General features: G+C 47.4%; 1 protein-coding gene across 6 annotated transcripts in view; it reads right to left on the bottom strand.

Annotated features, from left to right (window-relative positions):
• Positions 1 to 20,956, bottom strand: part of GRIK4 (glutamate ionotropic receptor kainate type subunit 4) — a 416,055-nt gene that overhangs the window by 138,672 nt on the left and 256,427 nt on the right. For all 6 annotated transcript variants that reach the window (XM_019631615.1, XM_019631614.1, XM_019631618.1 and 3 more), the window contains one exon: positions 9,842 to 10,003. In XM_019631615.1, coding sequence (XP_019487160.1) covers positions 9,842 to 10,003 — 162 coding nt within the window. The remainder of the gene's footprint in view (positions 1 to 9,841; positions 10,004 to 20,956) is intronic.

Below are 20,956 nucleotides of genomic sequence, written 5' to 3'. Positions count from 1 at the left end.
CCTTTTCCTGTGGTAGGTTATAGTGGAATAGGTGAAGGGGTACCCGGAGACAGGACACAAATAAGGGTAACCTGAAACTGAGTCAGATGGACCCACAAAGGTCTGTGGGGTCCAAAGAAGAAGATAGCTTTGGGCCGGCCAAGTGGCTCAGTTGGTTAAGAGTTAGCTTAAGAGCATGAGCTCTGAGCAACAGGGCCGCTGGTTTGATTCCCACATGGGCCAGTGATGCTGCGTCCGAGCTGAGCTGCTGCTGAGCTGCCAAGAGGTGGCAGGATAGCTCAGCTGGTGAGAGCATGTGCTCCTAACAACAAGGCTGTCTGTTTGATGGTGGGCTATGCCCGCCTGCAACTAAGACTGAACTCGGCACCTTGAGCTGAGCTGCCACCCAGATGGCTCAGTGGATACAGCATGTGTTCTTAACAACAAGGCTGCCAGTTCAACTCCCGCATGGGATGGTGGCTGTGCCCACCTGCAACTAAGACTGAACTTGGCACCTTGAGCTGAGCTGCCTTCTGGATGGCTCAGTGGATAGAGCATGCGCTCTTAACAACAAGGCTGCTGGTTCAACTTCCGCATGGGATGGTGGCTACGCCCACCTGCAACTAAGATTGAACACAGCACCTTGAGCTTAGAGGCCACGAGATGCCAACGGACAGCCAGATGGCGACTGGCGCTCTCCACAACTAAGATTGAAGATCAACAACTTGGCTGGTCCCCCACCCCAATTCCCCAACACTGTTCCCCTCCCCCAATTCTCCAATTTAAAAAAAAAGAAGAAGATGGTTTATCTGGTTGGGTGATCAAGAAAATGTTTCTTGGAGGATGCAGCATTAGAACTGAGCACTAAAGGATTTTGGTAGAAAAATTACTGGATCTGGGAATGGGGAGCAGCAAAGGAAGGGAGAAAGGCATTCCAGATATGGAACTGTATGAGTAAAGATAAAGAGGTGGAAAGTATAGAGCACATCTGGAAGGGAGGATGGGAGGGGAAGAAGCAAGAAACTAGAAATGAGGCAAGGGTCATTCTCTGGAAAGGCGAAGGCCAGCGGGAAGAGGCCAGTGCAGTGCAGTTGTGCAGTTTTGTCCATATCTGCATCTTCTTATTACACTGCAAGCTCTTAGGGCAGAAACATGCAAGGCTTTAATCTCTCCGTCCTGCATAGCTTTTAGCACCAGGACCTGGCATGTGGTAGGCCTCCAAGACACATTTCTTGAATCACATTAAATTTGGGGTTAAATCTGCCCACAAGACTCCGCCTGAACACTACAAGTTAAGTGGATGTTAGCATCCCTTGGGGAGGGAAAGGCTGAGAGGTGTTTGGATGGAGGTGGTAGGAACAGAAAAACAGAAGACACTTGTTGTTGGGGAATGTGCAATCTAAGGAGGCGGTGGCACCTTGCTGTGTACATAAGGTCCCTGACAAGAGAACCCTACTGAGTGTAAACAACTATAGGGCCAACTGTGTCCAGGGGCCCTGAGGGGAGGAGTGATGTCAGAGGTGGAAAGTCCACACACCACACCATTACAAAGCAAGTTCCTTCACTGAACTGTGACATTCTATCATGAGCAGTGCAGTACCATCCCTTCTAAGACTCTTCTTTCAATATATGCAACAGTTGAGAACATTCTCCGTGTGACTTCCTCCTACCCTGAGCACTGGGCCCTCCAAAGTTGAAGGCAGGGAGGCCATTTTGTGACCTATTGGATTTTTTTCAAGCCTTCCAGACAGAGTATAAGCAGCTGGAGACAGTGAGGTGCAGGAGAGAGCTTGAAACCAGGAGCACCGAACCCAGAGTCCAGATTCCATCCCTTGAATATGTGCTGAGTGACCTGTGCAGGCTACTGAACCTCACTCAGAATGAGCTGCCTTATCTGCCTCACAGGTATGTAAAAGTGCTCTAAATTGTGTATCAGAGGTCACAGTTCCTGAGGATGGGGGCTGTGCACCCGCAGGTGCAGACAGGTTCCAGCTAAGCAGAGCCACTGCCTGCATCGGGTCTTCTGCCCTCCCAGCTCCATCATCCCTCCTTTTTCCCGAATCCTGGTCCTGAAGCCACCTGTGACCTGCAGACCAAGCCGGTAAGGGCACCCACACAGCATGATCAGGATGGAAACCTCTGCAGTCCTTCTGGCCCATGCTGACCAGCCAGGCTCCTCCGAGTCCCTCCCAACCATCATCTCTCATCCTCCATTCTTTTTTCTCCATCCCACTGCCTTTTCCCCTTTGCAGTTTGCTCCTTCTTCACTTGACTTGAGGCTCACCTGATTGACACCTGATGCTTCTTGGCCAGCTTACAGCTGTCCTTCTCCTTTACATATGATTCCTTGTCCCCTGAGCACATGTGGCTCCTTTATTAATGGGCCTCTCATATTTCCTTGCCAAAAGGACATATGAAAATTATGAATGCTACAGACTCTCCTATTCCAGCTTTGACAAACATCTACCTGACAGGAAGTCAGTTACCCCTACTGACATTGGCTTTTAGATCCTTCAGTTTGGCTATTTAAATGACACTGTAAATTCGTTTCTCTCTTACCTTCTCCCTTACTTCTGAGTTAATCTTTCCATTCTGAGACCCTCAGAATCACTAAGCGTTAGAATGGGAAGGGAGCCCAGAAATCAACTAGTCCAACGCTCTCATTTTTACAAATGAAGAACCGAGGTTCAAAGAATTCTCTTCTTGCCTACCGTCACCAAGCAGACAGTGGTAGAGCCAGGACTGGAGTCCCAGCACTGCTTTCCCTAGTCTGGTTTCCAACCCTCTCTGCAGCAGCGTCTTTCCACCTCACTTCCCAAGGAGGCACCTCTCCAGAAGCTGGGGGTATGTCACATTGCTCTATCTGTCAGATTGATTCTTGTGCCTCGTCTCCTGGGACAACATGGGCAATCTTTCTAGGTGTGGTTACCTTCTCCACAGCAGACAGGAGCATGAGGCTCTTGGGCCAGAACTGAGGGCAGGGAAAGGTGGTGGCCAGAGGCCTCTCTTCTGCCCTGGATTTGGACATCACCCAGTTTGCCTCCTGATAGGACTGATAGTTTGTCCTGATATTAACCCCTTAGCCACTTGGAACTTCTGCTGGAACAGGACTTATAAGGGCAGGACAGAGCGGGCAGTGGAAGGGTACCATCCGTTGTTTGCCCATTTCCCCCTTCTTTCTCCCTAACATAACCGCCATTTCATTCAGGTGTCCTCCCCTCCCCAACAAGCCCCAGCTCCCAAGTGAGCCTGAGTGGTCCAAGATTCATCCCATCCCCCTGTGACTCAGGACTGGGCACGTGGCTCAATTCAGACCAACGATACATGAACTGAGGTCTGGAGTGAGGGATGGCTTCTCAGAAGAGCTTCCTGTCTCTAAGAGAGGCACTCCTTCTTCCTTTGGGCATTCCTGTGTCTGGACCAGAGGCAGTCATTCTGGCTCCAGCGTGAGGATGAAGTTGTCACCAACGGGGATACTGCTGAGTTGCAAGGAACCTGGGTTTTCAACAACATCCCTCTGGAATCTGCCCTACCCCTCAACTTGCCGTGACATTAAATAATACATTTCCTTTTGTTTGCATGAGGCAGTTTAAGTCAGGATTTTTGTTACTGGAAACTGAGAGCTCCCTAACTAGTACTGGGGTCCTGGGGACACTTCTGACTCTTAGAGGCACTGTTGACCCAGGCCCCTAAAGAGGCCTGGGCCTCATTTCCTCTCCAAAAGCCTCTTCTTCTCATGAGGCTGCACACTAGTCCCTGAGAGACCCTCCTCACATCATGCAGACTTGCAGATGCAGCACCCCACACCATTTCTCACATCTTCCCACCCAGCCCCAGTGCAGTTTTCATCTCCGATGCTCTCTTATTAGGAAAGGATCCAAATGCTGGGAGATGAGTATGTGCCTGTTCGCAGTGTTCTTTGGCATCTCAAACTTTAGGGTCTCTGAGTGCCTCTATTAATTACAACTCCAACAAGGGACGCTGGGGCAGGGAGCAGATGGAAGGGACATCCTTGAGGTTCCTGTCTCCTCTCCATCTGTATATTCAGAGAGGTGACACAGTGACACGGGTGACATATCTCCAGTACGGTCTGGGCTTCACAGGTCCATTATAGCCCAACCCATCAGCCTGGGATGATCTGAACTGAAAACTCCTAAGCCCCAGACATCTTCTCCTCCCGGTCCAGTTTCTTCAGGGTCCTCCATACATAACCAGACAGCTCCTTACTCAAAGGCTCCTGGCAACCTGCCCGAGCCTCTCACCTGGACCCTTTACCTGGTTCTCTGGGACCTTGCCTTGCATCCCCCCATCTTCCAGCTGATCTGCCCCACCAGTCCCCTCCCTCCCGTCACCCAGTTTCCCCTCTGACGGTGTGAGAGCCTGTAATTTCTCTCTCCTCAACTTTTCCATCCCACTTTAGATCTCCATCCTGAAACATCTTTTTGCTCTCCTAATTGCTTTCTCCGTCTGATATTATTGACTAATTTAACCCTGGAAAGCATTTGGGACTACAGCTGGGGAGAAGTGGTTCTGGTACAAAACATTGCTCTCTCTGTCCATGTCTCCACCTCTGGGCCCAGTGTTCCCGCCGTCTCCTGCCACTCTCCAACCCCATTTCCCTTCGCTTTCACAAACGAGCTCCTCTGTCTTTCTGCGGCTTCTGTTCCCCATCTGTGCGTGCCTGCCTCTTGGTCTCGTCTCTGCTTCTCCTATTCCTGTCTCTTCTAAATATTCAATCCCCCGAATGCCTCAATCCTCATTTAAAATCCTCTCTTCTTTCTTGGCACCAAAATGTTGCTTGGCAAGGAACCCTCAGTTCTCTTGTTTTAATATTTTCATTTGGTTCCTCATTGTTATGTTCTTTGGAGCTATTTGTAAATTGTTCAGGGGAATGAGAGACTCAATATGAATTAAGATGAGTCAATCTGACTCAGGGAATTGCGGCTGAGTTTCTTCCCTCTCCCGTGAAATAAAAATATCTTCTAAACACATACCTGTAACCCTCATCTTCCTGACATCCCCACCCCCCAGATCACTGGACTCCCAGAGTTTTCTTGGATGCCTGTTTGTCTCTGAACCTCTGTAGCTTAAACTCTGCTCCCCAATACAGTATCAGGGCAGGAGCCATTAAAACCTCATGGAAGGGCTCTTACATTCTGGGTTTTATTCACTGAAACAAACACTTACTTACAGACATCTGTTTTAGCTTAAATTCTAATTACTTAATCTAGCCCTCTGTAATTTTAGTGATTTTCCACAATTTTCCTTCTTTGCAGTGCGATGAATGGGAACGGTGCGTGAAACTAGTGGGTGTGTCTTCATTCATGACACTTCTGCTTGCATCATCTCAGGCAAGAAGCACATTTGCAGCTTTGTGTCAGCCACCTGGGGGCTCAGCCTGGGTGGGGGGCACTGAACTTTCTTTTGTGGTTATACCTCAGTTCAGCTGCTCCCTCTCCATGCCCTAAGAACTGGGCCCCCTTTCCGGCAAGCTCCACCTGGAACACTGTTGGCCTGAATGGGAAGGTAAGGAAGAGAGCGAGGCTCACACACAAGTCGGGAGGAAAAGAAACAGGAGAAGAAAATGCCACGAGTAGGGAGGGGCCATAAAGTATAGGAGAGAAGAAGGAACAGAAAGAGAAAGAAAGGTGGTAATAGGACAGAGGAAGGTGGGAAGGAAACCATGAGGAGACGAGCTGAGAGAAGGACAAGAGAGACCGGGCAGGACTGAAGCAGAGAGAGAAGGGGAGAGGAGAAAGGGAGAGAGGAGAGGGCAGTGGAGTTGAGGGGAGAGAGGGGAGGAGAGCTGGTTCCCCACTGAGATGGGAGCTGGTGGCAGCCTGTTTCAAAAGCTGGATGAGGAGACAGAATCAGGCTGTGCTTTCCTGGAATTGATTATTTCTTGCCTTCCAGTTCCCCAGCAAATTAAAGAGTTGGGTTTTTTTGTGCTGGGAATTTCAGCTCCCAAAGTGACAGGAAGGGAGACACTGCTTTTAAAAGGTAGCTGCTAAAACGAGAAGCCTTGGAAAGATTTGTTGCTGTTAGAAGTTGTGAGCTTCCTTTCCACATTTTTCAAGGTGAGGAGTTTCTGTTAACACCTTCCCTTCTGCCTCAGAGGCCACAGAGACCCTGGCTGGAAGGTGCTGCCTCACGAGAGGCAGATTCAGGCTCTAGTCCAGGGTGCATACCCCTGGAGACCCTCAGTCTGCCACCTAGCTCTTCTGTGCCTCAGTTTCCTCATTTGTCAAAAAGGAGTGCATGGCCACTTCTATCTGTTATTAGGATGCCATGAGGAGGAAAAGGGGGTCAACATAGGATTATTTCATGAAGTGCTACAGTATTGTTCGGCTCTGTGCCAAGATGAAAACAAATGGATGAGTACCCTCATCTCTTAAACTAGAAAGAAACATGTCCCAATTTTACTGGCAAGAAAACCAAAGGCGCTTGGCCAACAGAAAGCTGACAAGTAGAAGCAGAATCTGTGGCCCAGGACTGGTTGCTCCCTCCAAGGGACCAGTTCTGGGTGTAAGGCTCACACTGATTCTCCTCAGACCACCCCACTGAAGTACCAACAGCAGGCGTGACACAGCCTAAATGTACCCTTGTTCTCCACCCCCAGCATGGAGAGAGTCTCCAGAGAACCCACCCACACCCCAAATGCCCCCCAAACATTCTCGGGTAGCATAAGATGCTGAGGTCTTGGGAGATCTGAGGCTGGATTGGGAAGGAGAAGCAAGAGGTCAGGGTTTTGTATATTTTAAACTGCCTGGGGATCAGTTTGGCTCTAATAAACTCATAAAAATTGTCAAAATAAATAAACAAACTAACTAACTAACTGCCTAGGGTTACTTTCACGTGACCAGTCACCCTATCCAGGCGCAAGTCCGTGTCTGGATGCCTCTATTCCCTGCACAGTGTCCTCCACACAGTGAGTATCGGTGAGGTATCTGCTTCCCCTCCTTTAGAAAGCCCTCCCTGGTCTCTCCGGGTAGAACAGAGGGAACTCCCTCTGCTTCCACAGGAGCAGCCTACTCCTCAGAACCATTTTCCCAGAGGTGGAGGCAGCTCTTGCTCCTCGTATTACAGACCCAGAGGACAATGACTTTGGACCTTCTCTGCGATGGATCACATGATGAGCCCCAAGCCTTCACCTGCTCTGTACTTAGGCCCTTTGCCATGTGACTTCACATTTTTTTCCTCTACAAGGGTGAAGTACACTTCCTCATCCTCTGACTCTGAGTCTGTGTGTGTGGCTTTCTTTGGTGAACAAAATGAGATGGAAGTTACTGTGTGCCTGTTTGGGGAGCCTAGGACTAAGAGCCTTGTGTGTTTCCACTTGCTTTGCCACCTTTCTGCCACCACCATGAGAAAATGCCAGGCCAGCCTGCTTGGCCAGGGTAACGACGGGATGTAAGTGGAACAGAGCTGCTTCAGTCAGGCCCAGCCTAGATCAGCTGACCCCCATTACTGAGTGAGCTCAGTCAGATCCACAGAGCTGCCCAGCTGAACTAGATTAGTGAGACGATCCCTAGCTGGCTTACAGACGCGGGAGCTACATAAATATTATTGTTGGATGCTAGTGAGATTTTGGGGGGTTGCTGTTTACACAGCACTTCTGTTGCAAAAGTTACCTGATATATTTATTAATGTGTATCCCAGTGGCTGGGATATAGAATGTTAAATGAACTCATTTGATGCATAACTGTGCCTCGAAGATAGAACCATGTCCCATTTTATCTTCATGACAATCCTCTAAGATGGTCAAGCAAAATTACATAGCTCCAAATTACAGATAAAAAGGCTGAGGTCCAGAAGGGTTACAGAGCACCCTAAGATCACACAACAAGACAACGATGCACAGCCAGAGCTGGCCCCCCCAGCCTGTGCAAGGTACTGCCTGGCCTTTGTGTCGGGTCCTTACAAACCATTCCCCCAGGTACCACAGGCCTCTCACCTGCCTTCTCGTGGTCAATGTAAGCACTCCGACAGAAACTGGAAATGTGGTGGGGGGACCTTGCATTGCAGTAGGCCAGATGCCAAATGTGGAATGGTTTGAGTTCCAGAGGAGGAAGCAGGTTTTTGTTTCCTTTCCTAATGCTGTGCTGTGAGCCTTTCAAGTCCGTCAGCGCCTCATTAGAACACTGGAGAGGCTGTGAGAATGGCAGACAAGACCAGGGGGACAGGGCTTGTTATCCTGCTGGGAGGCAAAAGCCTGGTCCTATCCATGATACTGTGCTTGAGGATGCTCCTCACTGTCCCTTAAGCCATCGAACGGGGGGTGAGGAACCCCTTCTTTCAGATGTTTTCCACCAAATCCTTCCTGTGGATTCTTACCTTTCAGGTCTAAAATACCTTGTTGGGATGCGCTCCGCAGCCTTCCATGAAATGCAGTTCTCAAACCCCTTTCTGCTATCTGGTTCTTCCTGAGTTTTGCACGAACTCTAACCCCTCAGCTACTTCTTCCTTCCTAAGTTTTCCACTAGGATACACAATCAGAAAGGCACAGAGTTCGGTGGAAGGTCACTTTGCTCGTGTCCCTGCCTTCAGCAGACCCACCATTAGAGCACCACCTTGGACAACTACTAATTAGGCGCCAGTGTCCAGAAATGGCCTTGCCTCTGGACTTGTCTTATCAAAGACAGGTAGGTTTTGCTTCTATTTTAAAAGCCCACTGGAGAATGCCCCACTCCAGGAAGGTACCCAATTCCATTGCCATCTCCTAAACCTAATTCTTGTCCATTTCTTTCTATCTTTTAAGTCATAATTCCACCTGCCTCACTCATTCATTCATTCATTTGACAAATACCCACTAACTATTTTCATTGTGCCAGACCAATTTATAGTACAGTGTGGCAAGAGAATGATGGGCCTAGAGAAATGCAAAAATGGCACAGTGGTTAAAAGTGTGAACTGTAAACCCACATGGCCTGGGTTCTGATCCAAATTCCTCTGCTCATTAGCTGTGTGATCCTGGGATGCTTACTTAACCTTTCTGGCCTCCGTTCCATCATCTCTAAAGTGGAGATACTGATAGTAGTTACCTCAGAAAGTTGTGGTGAGCATCACATGAGCTGCCTTATGGGGATTTTGGAGGCCTAACTGTAACATCGCTAAGATAGGATCTAGAAAGCTATGCAATCCCCATCTCCTGAGAATCTGTCTTTTAACAAATGGACACAAGCAGACATACTTGACCTGCCCCCACAGAGTAAGAACATCAAACCTAAGGGAGAATGGCAGGGAAATCTTTGCTTCCATCACACACAGCAGGGGAAGGACGTGCAAGGAGGAAGAACATTGGTGAGGGCACAAAAGCAGCCTCTCTGGATGAGCTTCTCCTCGGGACAGCAGTCCAGTGTGATGGAAAGAGCACTGGACCAGGAATCAGGAGTCGCAGAATCTAGTTTCAGCCTGCAAAAGCCTTGGTGTTTGCCCTTGGAAAAAAACCCCATACTGCCTATTCCCAGCCCTGGCTTCAGTGTTCCTACCTGAAAAATGAGCGAGCAGATCAGCTAAAGACCCTTCCAATAGTAAGATTCTTGGATTCTGAACTCAGGCAGTTCTCAGCAACAGTATCATTGGGAGTCTGGCCCCAGGATGCTTATAGACATCACTAAATGACAGCTTGGTGCCTCCACACAACTCTCTCCCTGCTGTCTCCGCCAAGCTTGCTGTTTACAGTTCACTACGTCCCAAACCTTTTCCCTTGTCATCACTTCCCAGCACTTCTACACACCTGTTTTTGAGCTGGGCCTGGAGAAGGCTGGACTCCAGGAGGGTCTGAGCCCCAGCGTCTGGCCCACAGTGGGGGATGTGTGTGGAGGCAAAGGGGCACCACAGAGGGGCTCTGGTAGGTACTTACCGCTGGTCCAGGGAAGGGCACATGGTCACAGTTCTCCTGCCAGGACTGGTTGAGGCTTTGGGCAAACTCTTGGAAGAAGGCATGTGATTGGTTGAAAATGGAAAATCCCAGGATGTTGACACGATCGTCCACAAGGCTGTCTATTCTCTGGAGCGAGAACTCCTGGAAAGACCCAGAAGTCAGAAACAGAACAGAGTTAGGAAGGGAAGAAGAGGGGGGAATTTGCTGACTCACATCTAGAGGTCTCATTCTAGTCAAATGAACACCTATTGCCAGGTACTCTGCTAGGTGCTAAGGGCCAAGGGATAAATAAGAGTTGTTCTTCTGAGAGCACACAATGTTGGGATAGGGGAGGGAGAAAAAGAGAAAGAAGCAGAATGATCTCTAAAAAATGTGTGTCAGATGCCAAAGAGGGAGAGAGAAAGAAAATGCTAATGTGCCTGGTAGAGGCAGAACTGCATTCACAGGAGGTGTGACCATTGAGCTGTCTTGAAGGATGCATTTTTTGGGTGAAAAATGTAGATAGACAAAGGCTATTCCAGACGAAGTCACCATGGATACAGAAGCAACAAGGGAGAACATGTGTGGCCCTTTCAGTTAGCTGCCTGCAGAGGCATTGCTCCTCAAAGTGTGGTCCACAGAATACACAGAACGCCACCAGACTCACCCAGGCACCCTTAAAAAAGTGATGATTCCTGCATCCCACCTAACACCAACTGAATCTCAGGCTCTGGGGCTGAAGCCACGAGTCTGCGTTTTCAGCAGGAGCCAACGTCTTATGCACACCAAAGTTTGAGATTTCCAGGTTAGCACATAGGATGCATGGGGGTGGGAAATGGTGAGAAACGAAGCTGGAGAGGTGAGGAGGGGCCAGAGCTTAGAGGCCTGGATTCCAGGCTAGGGGGCTTGCACTCGATCATGTATATAAAGGGACCTGAGGGGACTGGCAGCAGAGGAGTGACAAGATCAAGATTGCTTTTGAAGAATCTCAATCTGAAGGTCTGCAGATAGAGTTGTGCCTTCATTTATTAATTCCTTTCATTCATTTCACAAATAGTTAAGTGCTTATTTTGTGCCAGACATAGGCACCAAAGATGTTCTAGACAGAAGATATAAACAAGAGAGCTTCTGCTCTTGAGGAGCTTGCAGTTTACAATAAGAGACAGATTGTAAGTAAACAAATAAGTACGTATAACTTCAGATATCTATGGAGGGTAAGAGTGGGGAACTGCTACTTCAGATGAGGCAGTCAGAGAAACCCCATCTGGGACAGTGACATTTCAGAGCTCAAGGGAATTCTCCCAGAACACATGACCCTCATCCAATAACATGGCCCCACCTAGGCGTTAGCTCAGCAAGCTAACACCTGCAGGCACGAGTCCCACTGAAGCCAGTCTGTGTCATAAGGAGGAGAATCTCTCTCCGCAGGCGGGGTGGACCTCCAAGGCCACCCTTGGCCCTCTGCAGGGAAGCCAGGCAGGGAGGTGTGGATTATTTGGCTCACCAATCCCGGCTCCTGGAATAATGCCTTCAAATGTGGGTCAGGTCATCTTTGTGCACTAAAGTCACATCCATCACATGTTCATTCTAAGTGCCTCAAACACAGCTCCGTGCTGTGTGGGCACATGGGAGTTACAGACCCCAGGACTAACCCATCTGTCACTCTGCCTGACATGACAGATGGCAGGTTCCTTGAGCTTACTTCCTGGGTAGGCAGAGACATTGCTTTCCTTCAGGTGGTCTCTTTTCTTAAGACTTCATGCCTCCAGGCCCCTGGTACACCCCCTGCATCCTCCTTCACACCTACAGCCAGCCACGGTCAAGGCCTGAGGTTGTAGGCTTGAGCTCCCCTGTTCAGAGTCCAGCCTCATTAGCTATAGGCCGCACACTGAAGTTACAAAGATTCCTTTAGAGACACCAACCCCTGACACTGTGGAGTCAGATGTGGATTGTGTGTATTTTGGGTCCTGCCACATTCCTGTTAAGGGAATACGAACATGCCAGAGAACGTATTGATTCATAAACTGATATTATGTCCTGCCTCTCTAATGGCAACTGCCCATGTGCTGTGGGCTATTAGCAAGCACAAGGAGGCAGATGGCTAATGAGAAGAGATGCATCTGGCAAGGGGGAGGCACAGGCCAGGCTGCTGTCAGGCACCTAAGGGGCCTCACTGGCCATGGTTGGTCTTGGGGGGAGCTGGAAGATGTCCCCTCTCCCTTGCCTTCCTGTCGATGTGGGTAGCTCATTACCTCTCCTCTATCGTCTTCCCACATGCACAGCCTGATGGAAGAAAGTCTATTCCAATAAATCCCTGATGTCTTGGATGTCCACAGACTCACAGTGGCAGCTTGGGGGGGCACATAGTTGATAAGGGCTTTGGTGTTTAAATCCAGGTTCCACGCCATACTGGATGTATGACCTTAAGGAAGGTTTTTCACCTCTCTAGGCTTTATATCCTCATTTTGAAAAGTGGGAACAATAATGACAGCAACTTCAGAGGTTATTTCAAGGAATGTGTAAGATACATGCACAAGGCTGAGCATATCTGGCACATGAGAAATGCTCAACACATGACAGTTACCGAAATTACTACCGTGAGATTCCGGGCAGCTTCTGGCCCTCCCTCTACGTTATTAGTTCCAGTTGTCTTGGAAATCTGAGTTAGGAAGGTGTTTCCTTCAGGGGTATGTTGCAGGCAGAGTAAGAATGAATGTTAACTGCAGACACAGAGATAGCCCTTCTAGAAGTCAGCCCGTCTGTCTTCTTGCCTTTTAATTCATATCTTCTTATCTCTCACTTACATCCTATTTTCAAAGGCCCCCTTAAGATGAAAAGATCCCCAATCTTCCTTGATAATTCATTCTATTTATAATGACTCATGGGAGAGCTTGTGAAAGGACAAGGGGGTAGTGTGTTCTCTTATCATAGTTTCCCAGGACACTCTAGGATTCTACTCCCTAACCACCCTCACAGTTAGGAAGTGCTTCTTTATTTCTAAACTTAGACTCTCCTGCTGCATTTGAAGACTGGTTTCTAAGTGAATGTGGGAAACAGCTGACCACCGCCAGTTTCTACACAATGAAAATCTTCTAAGTCAATATTTTCCAAAGTATGTTCCTTAGGACAGTAGCTTTTCCAGAAGATGTTAACAGAAATTTCATGAAAACCGTTTCATTTTCAAATAAAGTTTGAAAGTATTACATTTTATATCTACTGTTTTAAGATTCATAACATACATTAGCATATTAAAGTATTAAAGAAGTGCTACAGTGGAGCAGCTTGTTTAATTTTGTTTAACCCAGAACTTTCCAAACATACTGACTATGGAACAAAATCTGTTCCCTCAAAATCTGTGAATGTCTTGTAGTAGTGTTCTACAGAACATACTTTGGGAAATGCTACTCTAAACACAAGGAAACATGCATTATGAACCCAAATTCAAGTGTTGGAAACATTTTGCTAAGAGGGATATTTCATAAAATTAACAAATTTCAGGATTAGAGGGGATTAAAGGTCACCTGGCTCCTACTTGCCACCACAAGCTCTAACTCAGAATGCACACTTGGCTCACTCAGGTCCCCTGTGCTCCTCCAGCCACACACTGCCTGGCTGGCTGTGACCTTCACTGAAATGACAGAAAGGGCTGGGAGCCCTGGGGTAGAACAGATTCTGATGGGGACCTTGATTCTCTTCTTATGAATGTCCTAGGAAAATCCTAAGGGCCCCTACTCCCAATGGGATTGTATCCCATTGTCGCAACACCAGAGAAACCAGGGTAAAGAACAGAGCAAACAGCCATCTGTAAGGCTGAGTGGTGGACCAGAGGCCAAGACCAAGTTACGCCAAGCATGCATGGCTTTGTGACAGCCCTGTGTTGCCACTGCATTTTCACGCTTGTGGTCTTTCTCGCCAAAGGCCTGCATGTTTCCAGAAGGCAGAGATGTGTCTGCTTCATGTTTGAACCCCACACTGTGCCTGGCATAGAGACTGATACCTGGAAGCTGTTTGGTAAATGTTGATGAGGGACTGTTGATTGAAAACATCTCAGTGCCCTGGGGTCCTCACTGCGCCCAACTGATCACTAATCACACACAGTCTTACCCCTACAGAAGGTATAAGAAAATGAGTACAATATGTACCAATCCTGGATTATCCTGTGGGAGCTGCATTACTGTGTTTGGAAAACACAAAAATTCCTGACAGTTTGTTTTCTTATCACTGGGTTCTTAGCCACTTGTCAAATGAAAAAAGTTTTGCTAAATAAATCACCATAAGGTGTTAATTCCTAGGTGTGGCTATTGATGTCTAGACAGAAGGCTTGAGTTGAAGTTCCAGATCTTTCAACCATAAATAATTCCAATAAAGCAGTAATAATAATAATAACAACAACAGCAAGAACAACAACTGCTATAATGTATTGACTGCCAACTGTGTGCCTGGCAGAACTAAGCACTTCACATGCATGATCTCGATGCATTCAAATCCAGACCCAGCTGACTTCAAAGCCAGCACTCTACGTTCTTGTACCACTCACCACTGTGCAGCCAGAGTGTGGGGCACCAAGGGTTAGGGGCACTGTGAGTTCATAGTGATTGTGCTGTGAAGTAGCTGGCAAATTGAGTTACAATTGAATTCAGAGCACACAACTCGACTTTAAGACCAGTGAAAAGACTTGTAGCTGCAAAATGAGTAAAGGGATTACCAAGCATCAACTAAACCTCTGCACGAGAAGGATTTTAATTACACAGGGGTCTAGGTGTGGGCTCCAGACTGAGAACTAACAACGATCCTGAGAACATGAGAGTACTGAGGTCTGCCCCACATCATGTCTGTTCAGCATGAAAAACCCAAAGAAGGAATATGAGAAACCACCAGGGTGTAGCAGGTTGGGAGGAATTAGAAATAAATACAGTATAATTAAAGATGTGTGGCGAACATGCTAGAGAAATAGGCAGTCAAATGCAGCCTCATGAAATTGGCCAGCTTCTACAAAGTGTTTTCAGGAGCCTCAGCCATCCCTATAAAATCTCTCTCTGGTCACCATCATGTGAGCCACAAATGCTTCCCTGCCGGCCTGTGGGCTGTCTCGCTCATTGTCGTATCCCCAGTGCCTAGAGAAAATCAGCGAAACCCAAAGCTGGTCCTTTTGTTTTAATTAAATGATTAGGATAATAATTCTGCTGGAGAAAGCAAGTATGGATTTGGAGTCAAAACATTTTAAATCTGATATTGTCAATTGATATTTTGTCCTAGATTTTCCTCACTGGAATTCCATATCCCAAAAAGCAATCTTGGTTTAAAAAAAAAATTAATCTCTTTATTTTTATCTCTTGTAATTAGACAAGTGTCCTTTTTACAAAATGGGGGAAATAACACTTCACAGTGTTGCTGTGAGACTTAAAAGAGATAATACATAAGAAAGTGCTATGTAGACTGGAAGAATGATACAAATGTCTTGAATTATTAGCAGTACTACTAACAGTAACAATAAATAAGTTCAAGGAAAGCATTTTGCAGGTACTTTTAGGCATCATTAATGGGCAATGAAGAAGACAGTGTGGGATGAGAGCCTTCTTGAAGCCTACCCGATTATGCCACAAATGTGGGCCTCCACACTCATGTATAAAGCCCTCAGCCCTAGCTGGCCCTAGAAACCTTATAGCTCCCTTCCTGCCAGGGATACAGGCACCCTATAAAATGTGCCATCCCGATGCCTTACAACCTCTGGAATCTCTCCAAATTCTGCCACCTGGACCCAGTTGGGTTCCGACTGTCTTTCCTTGCAGAACCTTCACTCCAGAACAGTTGTTATTCTTTTCTCTTTTTTTTAACTTTATTGGGGAACAGTGTGTCCCCTCCTCCCCAGGACCCATCAGCTCCAAGTCAAGTTGTTATCCTTCAATCTTAGTTGTGGAGGGCGCAGCTCAGTTCCAAATCCAGTCACGGTTCTCAATCTAGTTGCAGGGGGCGCAGCTCACTGGCCCACGTGGGAGTCGAATGTTGCTCAGAGCTCGCGCTCTAACCAACTGAGCCACCCGGCCACCCCCAACAGTTCTTATTCATAACAGAAGTGTTTCAGTCTCTTGCTTCTTGACTGCTTTCACCCAAGACTCAGCCTTTGATGCCCTCTGCTCCATGCTTAGCTCTGGCCCCTCACTACCCAGAAGGGGAGGCCAACAGTCTTGTACCACCTAAACCACAAGTCATTTATTAGTATAATAACATTAACTACTTCCTTCGACATGGCTGTACATAGCCTATAAGGCACTGTCACATATCGCTTTTGGTCCTCACAAGCACACTTGGAGTGGACAGGATACGTTTTATTCACATTCCCATCTGGTGGAAGAAAAAACGGCAGTGTCTAGGAGTTAAGCGTCTTGCCAAAAGACAGACATGGTATTAAGATCTGGGCACCTGACATACAAGATCAGTACTACTTACTATCCCATTCCTTCCCACTGTGTGCCCAGCACTGGGCTAGGTCACCAGGACACACAGTATATCAAAAATGCTTGTGCCCTTCCCTGTGCTTGTTAATGACTGATGACTTTTAATGTTCTCACCCCAGGAGTGCTGCAAACACCAAAAGATTCCAATGTCTTAAGCCATTATTATGAAGCTGAAATGATTACGGTATCCTTAAGACCACATCACTCTTAAGCTTGAACTCCATCTTTCCACCCCAATCTGATCCCCTCTCTTAGTCACCTATCTGTGAACGTGGCCATTATCCACCCATCATTCAGGCTAGCATTTGGAACTCATCCTCCACTTGGCCCACTCTCATGTTCCCCGTCTCATGCATGCAGGCACACATTTGTTGTCGCCAGAGAAGATTTTACTACCTTAACATTTCTTGAATCTGTCCCCGCTCTTCATCCCCTTCACCTCTACCTCAATTCAGCTCTTCACCGTCTTGTTCCTGGACTATGGACTAATTGGTTTTCCCTCCTCCACGCTGGCATTTGTCCAGGCTCCTATTCCATGATACTGCTGGAGAGGTCTTTTTAAACTAGACATTTAACCATGAACCCCTCTCTACCTCCCAATGCTCCTTACTGCACAGAGGACAAAAGCAAACTCCTCAGCTAAAAACACACAAGTTGGTTCATGCTATGATTCCTATCTACTCCTCTGCTCATTCTTTACCTTGACCTCTTCCATCAGCCAAACCAGGCAGAACTGGTTGCTTTCTCACCTGAGCCACCACTGTACCCCATAGGTATACCTATCATCACTTAATTCATCACATGAGTGTGTTCAAAGCTATCTCCTGAAGATGGGTGCTATTGAAGGCCAATGCACTTACATTACCAGCATCTACCTGGGTACACAGCAGAGAAAGAAGTCAGCACCATTGACTGAATAAATTTAGGAAGGGAGCACCTGTCAGGCTGTCACTCATCTTACTTCAAGGGCAGTCTGGTGCCCTCAACTTTCCAAGGCTTTTCTTTATGGCTATACCCCTTCATTTTGCCTTGGGATCCAAGGTATGGCAGAGGCCAGTTCCCAGTTCCTTGTCTCACAATTGTCCTCTTAGCCTTTTTCATGAAAGCGCTGGAGCCACCAGGGGTTCAGCATCTCCTGGGTACCTTTACATCCTTTCCCTTCCTCCAGGTACCTGTCTGTCTATTCATCAGCATCAAAGCTGTGCTCTCTACAGGCTGGGTGAATGCTTTTTGTGAAATAGGTCTTTGAAGAAAGTAGCAACTGGGAGGCTAATTCATACCTATCAGGGGATTCATTTTTATGGGAGATTTGGTCCTAAATCTCCCAGCTCCCAGCTCCCCTAGTTTCTTCTTCCTTCGTGTTTCCTATTCATGGGGATAACCATGATCTGAACATACATATCCGTTCCTCCCAGGAATTGTCCCTTCTGTACTGTTCTTTCCCAATGTGAGTCCACAAACAGAACTTCAAAAGCAGACCAAATCCTGTTTTGTTCATTTCTCTGTTCCCTGTACCTTATCCTGAACCTGTGCTCAGCAAGTGCTCCATGTACATTTATTAAATGAACTAATGTTCACCTGCAAACACCCACCAGGGTGGGACCACATTTACAATGACTTCAGTCATTGGCTCCCAGGAAGAGGAAGGCAGAGACCAGGTGGGAGAACCCTCCTGCCTCTACCCAAGCAGTGTGGCTATCTTCATTTTGTATTTAGAAGACCATTCTGTGCCTCCAGGACTAAATAAGTAGTTACTAACTGCAAAGCTGGAACCTCAGTGGGTCAAGCTTACATGAGACATAGTGGACACTTTGTGTTCTCTCTTAGGCTGGGGAGCCCATCTGCTTTTCTGCAGGCCAGCTTCTTTCTCAGGCATTGATTCCTCATCTCTGAGGTCCCCTGCACTCAGGATCCACTGATCAGGCCTACTGTCTCCCCATCAGGGGCTAAACCTCTCTTTCCAGGACCCAGCTCATTAGCCTTAGGCACATAGAGACACAAGGCACCTCCCCCATCTCCCCAAGGGTGCAAGGAGTTGTTGAAGAAGATGAGCAATGCTGTCAATTAGCAGTCTCGGCCTGCCCCCATCTCTGCAGCAGGACCAAATCCACAGGAGCTACTCTCTCTGTCTCCGACATGCTCAAGATCACTCAGAAGGTACATGACTAAGGTAGGACCAGGACCCAGGCCACCATGCTCTTGGGTGGCTTCCCAAAGCAGGAGAGAAGGTACGTAACATGAGATTTTTCATATCTTGATCATTCTTGCCTCATTCATCCCACAGAAAACACGAGCATCCCCTGCAGGACACAGGTCCTCTTAGACACTAGAAACAACGATGTGCAAAACCCTGTCCTTGTTCTCAAGGTGCTTATCCTCAGAAGTAAGCGGAAGGCAAGTCCCAAATAGTGGTAAGTGCAAGTTTTAAGAAGGCAGGCAGGCGTGGTCCCTTCTATTAGAATTTCTGTTGATTTTCCTAAACTGAGAGCTGACTGCAATCTGAGGTTTGAAAGAGGAGCAGGAGTCAGCCAGATGAAGAGGTGGGAAGAGAAGCCTCTCAGACAGGAAATGAAGACATGTGCAGAGGTCCAAAGGAGCGAGGGCAAGTGACAAATTCAGGGAACTGCCAAGTGACTCAGTCTGGCAGGGATGGTGGGGAAAGTCACAGGGTAAAGACCAAAGGTAAGTTCCTAAGAGGCTGCTTTGGGCTTTATCCTGAGGGTAGTGGGGATAAAAACCTTGCAGGGTTTTAAGCAAGGGAGAGATATGACCAGGGATAATTTTAGGAAGATCTTAACTCTCTCCCAGGATAAAAATCCAGCTTTGAAACTCACAGGAGAAGTGTCTGCTGTGTAGGATGGCTAGAGGCTTCAGCGGGATGGGCAGGTGTCATGCTTACTACTGGGCTGTGAATGTGAGCTGTCAGCGCCACAAAGACAGGGCTGGGGAAAGCCTCGGGCGGTGATGAATTGAGCTGTTGATGCCTTTGACACTGAATGGAGTCTGATCCTGGGGACAGAAATGCTGGATTGCTTAATAATAATAGAACTTACTACTCCTAATGGTGCTTGTAATACAATAGCACTTACTTATTATTAAGATTATTATTGTAATAATAATAATAATAATAATAATAATAGGATTTGCCATAATGTCTTTTATTCTGTTTTTCAACAATATATGCTTTTCAAACATTCACTAAATACCAAACACTCTTCTCAGCAGGGCCCAAATTCTTCAGGTCAGGAGTCTCTGTGGTAGCTACAGCAGTCCCAAGTGGCCTCAGTTTACCCTTTTGCACTGGCTGTCAGTCTTCTCTCAGGGGCTTGTGTACCATTGGAGCCCAGGGGCGTGTCCTGCCCACGCCTTGCAGGGGTCAGCAAAGAGAACCTGGGGCTAGTGCCTACATTATTAAAGCAGGTACACTTGCCTGCTCCAAGAGTCTCCGGTGCTGTCTACCTGGTTCTCTGGCTAGGTCTCTCATTGTCTATCCTTTCACTCGGGATGAGTGTAGGGAGTAAAAGAAACTAATTTACACAGTTGGCACATATGGTAGGCAGGATTCTAAGATGTCCCCCAAGACCCCGTCTCTCGCCCCGTGATATAATCCCTAGGACTGTGACTATGATGAATTTTACTTCTGGGATTAGGTCGTGTTATATGGCACGGTTGACTTTAAAAGAGGGAGATGATCCAGGTGGGCCAGACCTAAGTACCTGAGCCCTTTAAAAAACAGTTTTCTCTGGCTGGTGGCAGAAAAGCAAGTCAAAGAGATTCGAAGTGTGAGAGGGGCTCAGCTAGAGGGAGGGTCTCTATTGATGAGATGAAGATACCATGGAGGTGGTCATGGGGAGGCACAAAGTCAGATAGAAGGGAAGAAGGGGTCGTCGGCAAAGCCCCGAGAGTGGTCTCCAGATGCTGAGAGCAGTCCCTAGCCAAGAGCTAAGCAGAAGACAGAGATTTCAGTCCCACAGTTACAAGGATGTGAATTCTGCCAACAACAGGAATGAGCCCAGAAGAGGCCCCTGAGCTCTGGATGAAACTGCGGCTCACTGACACCTTGATTTCAACCTGATCAGAGAGCTCAGCCATGCTGTGCTGGACTTCTGGCTGACAGATTGTAATATAATAACTGGTGATGTTTTAAGCTGCTCACTTTCTGGTAATTTGTTACACAGCAAGAGAAAACTAAAACAGCACAGAAAAGCAATAAAGATCAGTTTGATGAAGGTAAGATGTGAGCTGGGCGGTCAAAGGCACATTCTCAGCTCTACCCCTTGTTGATTTTAAACAAGGCTCTCAGACTTCTCTGGGCCTCGCTTTCCTGCTTCAAGGAACTGAAGCACCCACCTTGTGATGACATTTTGAAGATTAAAGATCTTGAATATAAAGTGTTCAGTATGGCGCCTGGAACATCGCTGGCACTCAGAACCAGGGAGTGACGGTTATTACATAACCAGCTTGTGGGGAATTTTCATTATTAGACTCTCTTGCCTGTGGATTACTGGGGAATGGCTGGGTTACTAGGGATAAGGGGAGACTGAGGCATCACTCACTGAATTAATAGGACTTATGAATCTTTAACAAATTTGTGACAGAGGTCAAGGCTGGTCTCCTCTTCTCCCAAAGCTCTATTAGACAGAAGGCCTGGGCAGTCAAA

Source organism: Hipposideros armiger, unplaced genomic scaffold (assembly GCF_001890085.2).
Source record: "Hipposideros armiger isolate ML-2016 unplaced genomic scaffold, ASM189008v1 scaffold_1020, whole genome shotgun sequence".
NCBI lineage: Eukaryota > Metazoa > Chordata > Mammalia > Chiroptera > Hipposideridae > Hipposideros > Hipposideros armiger.
This window is presented reverse-complemented; position numbering and strand designations above follow the sequence as displayed.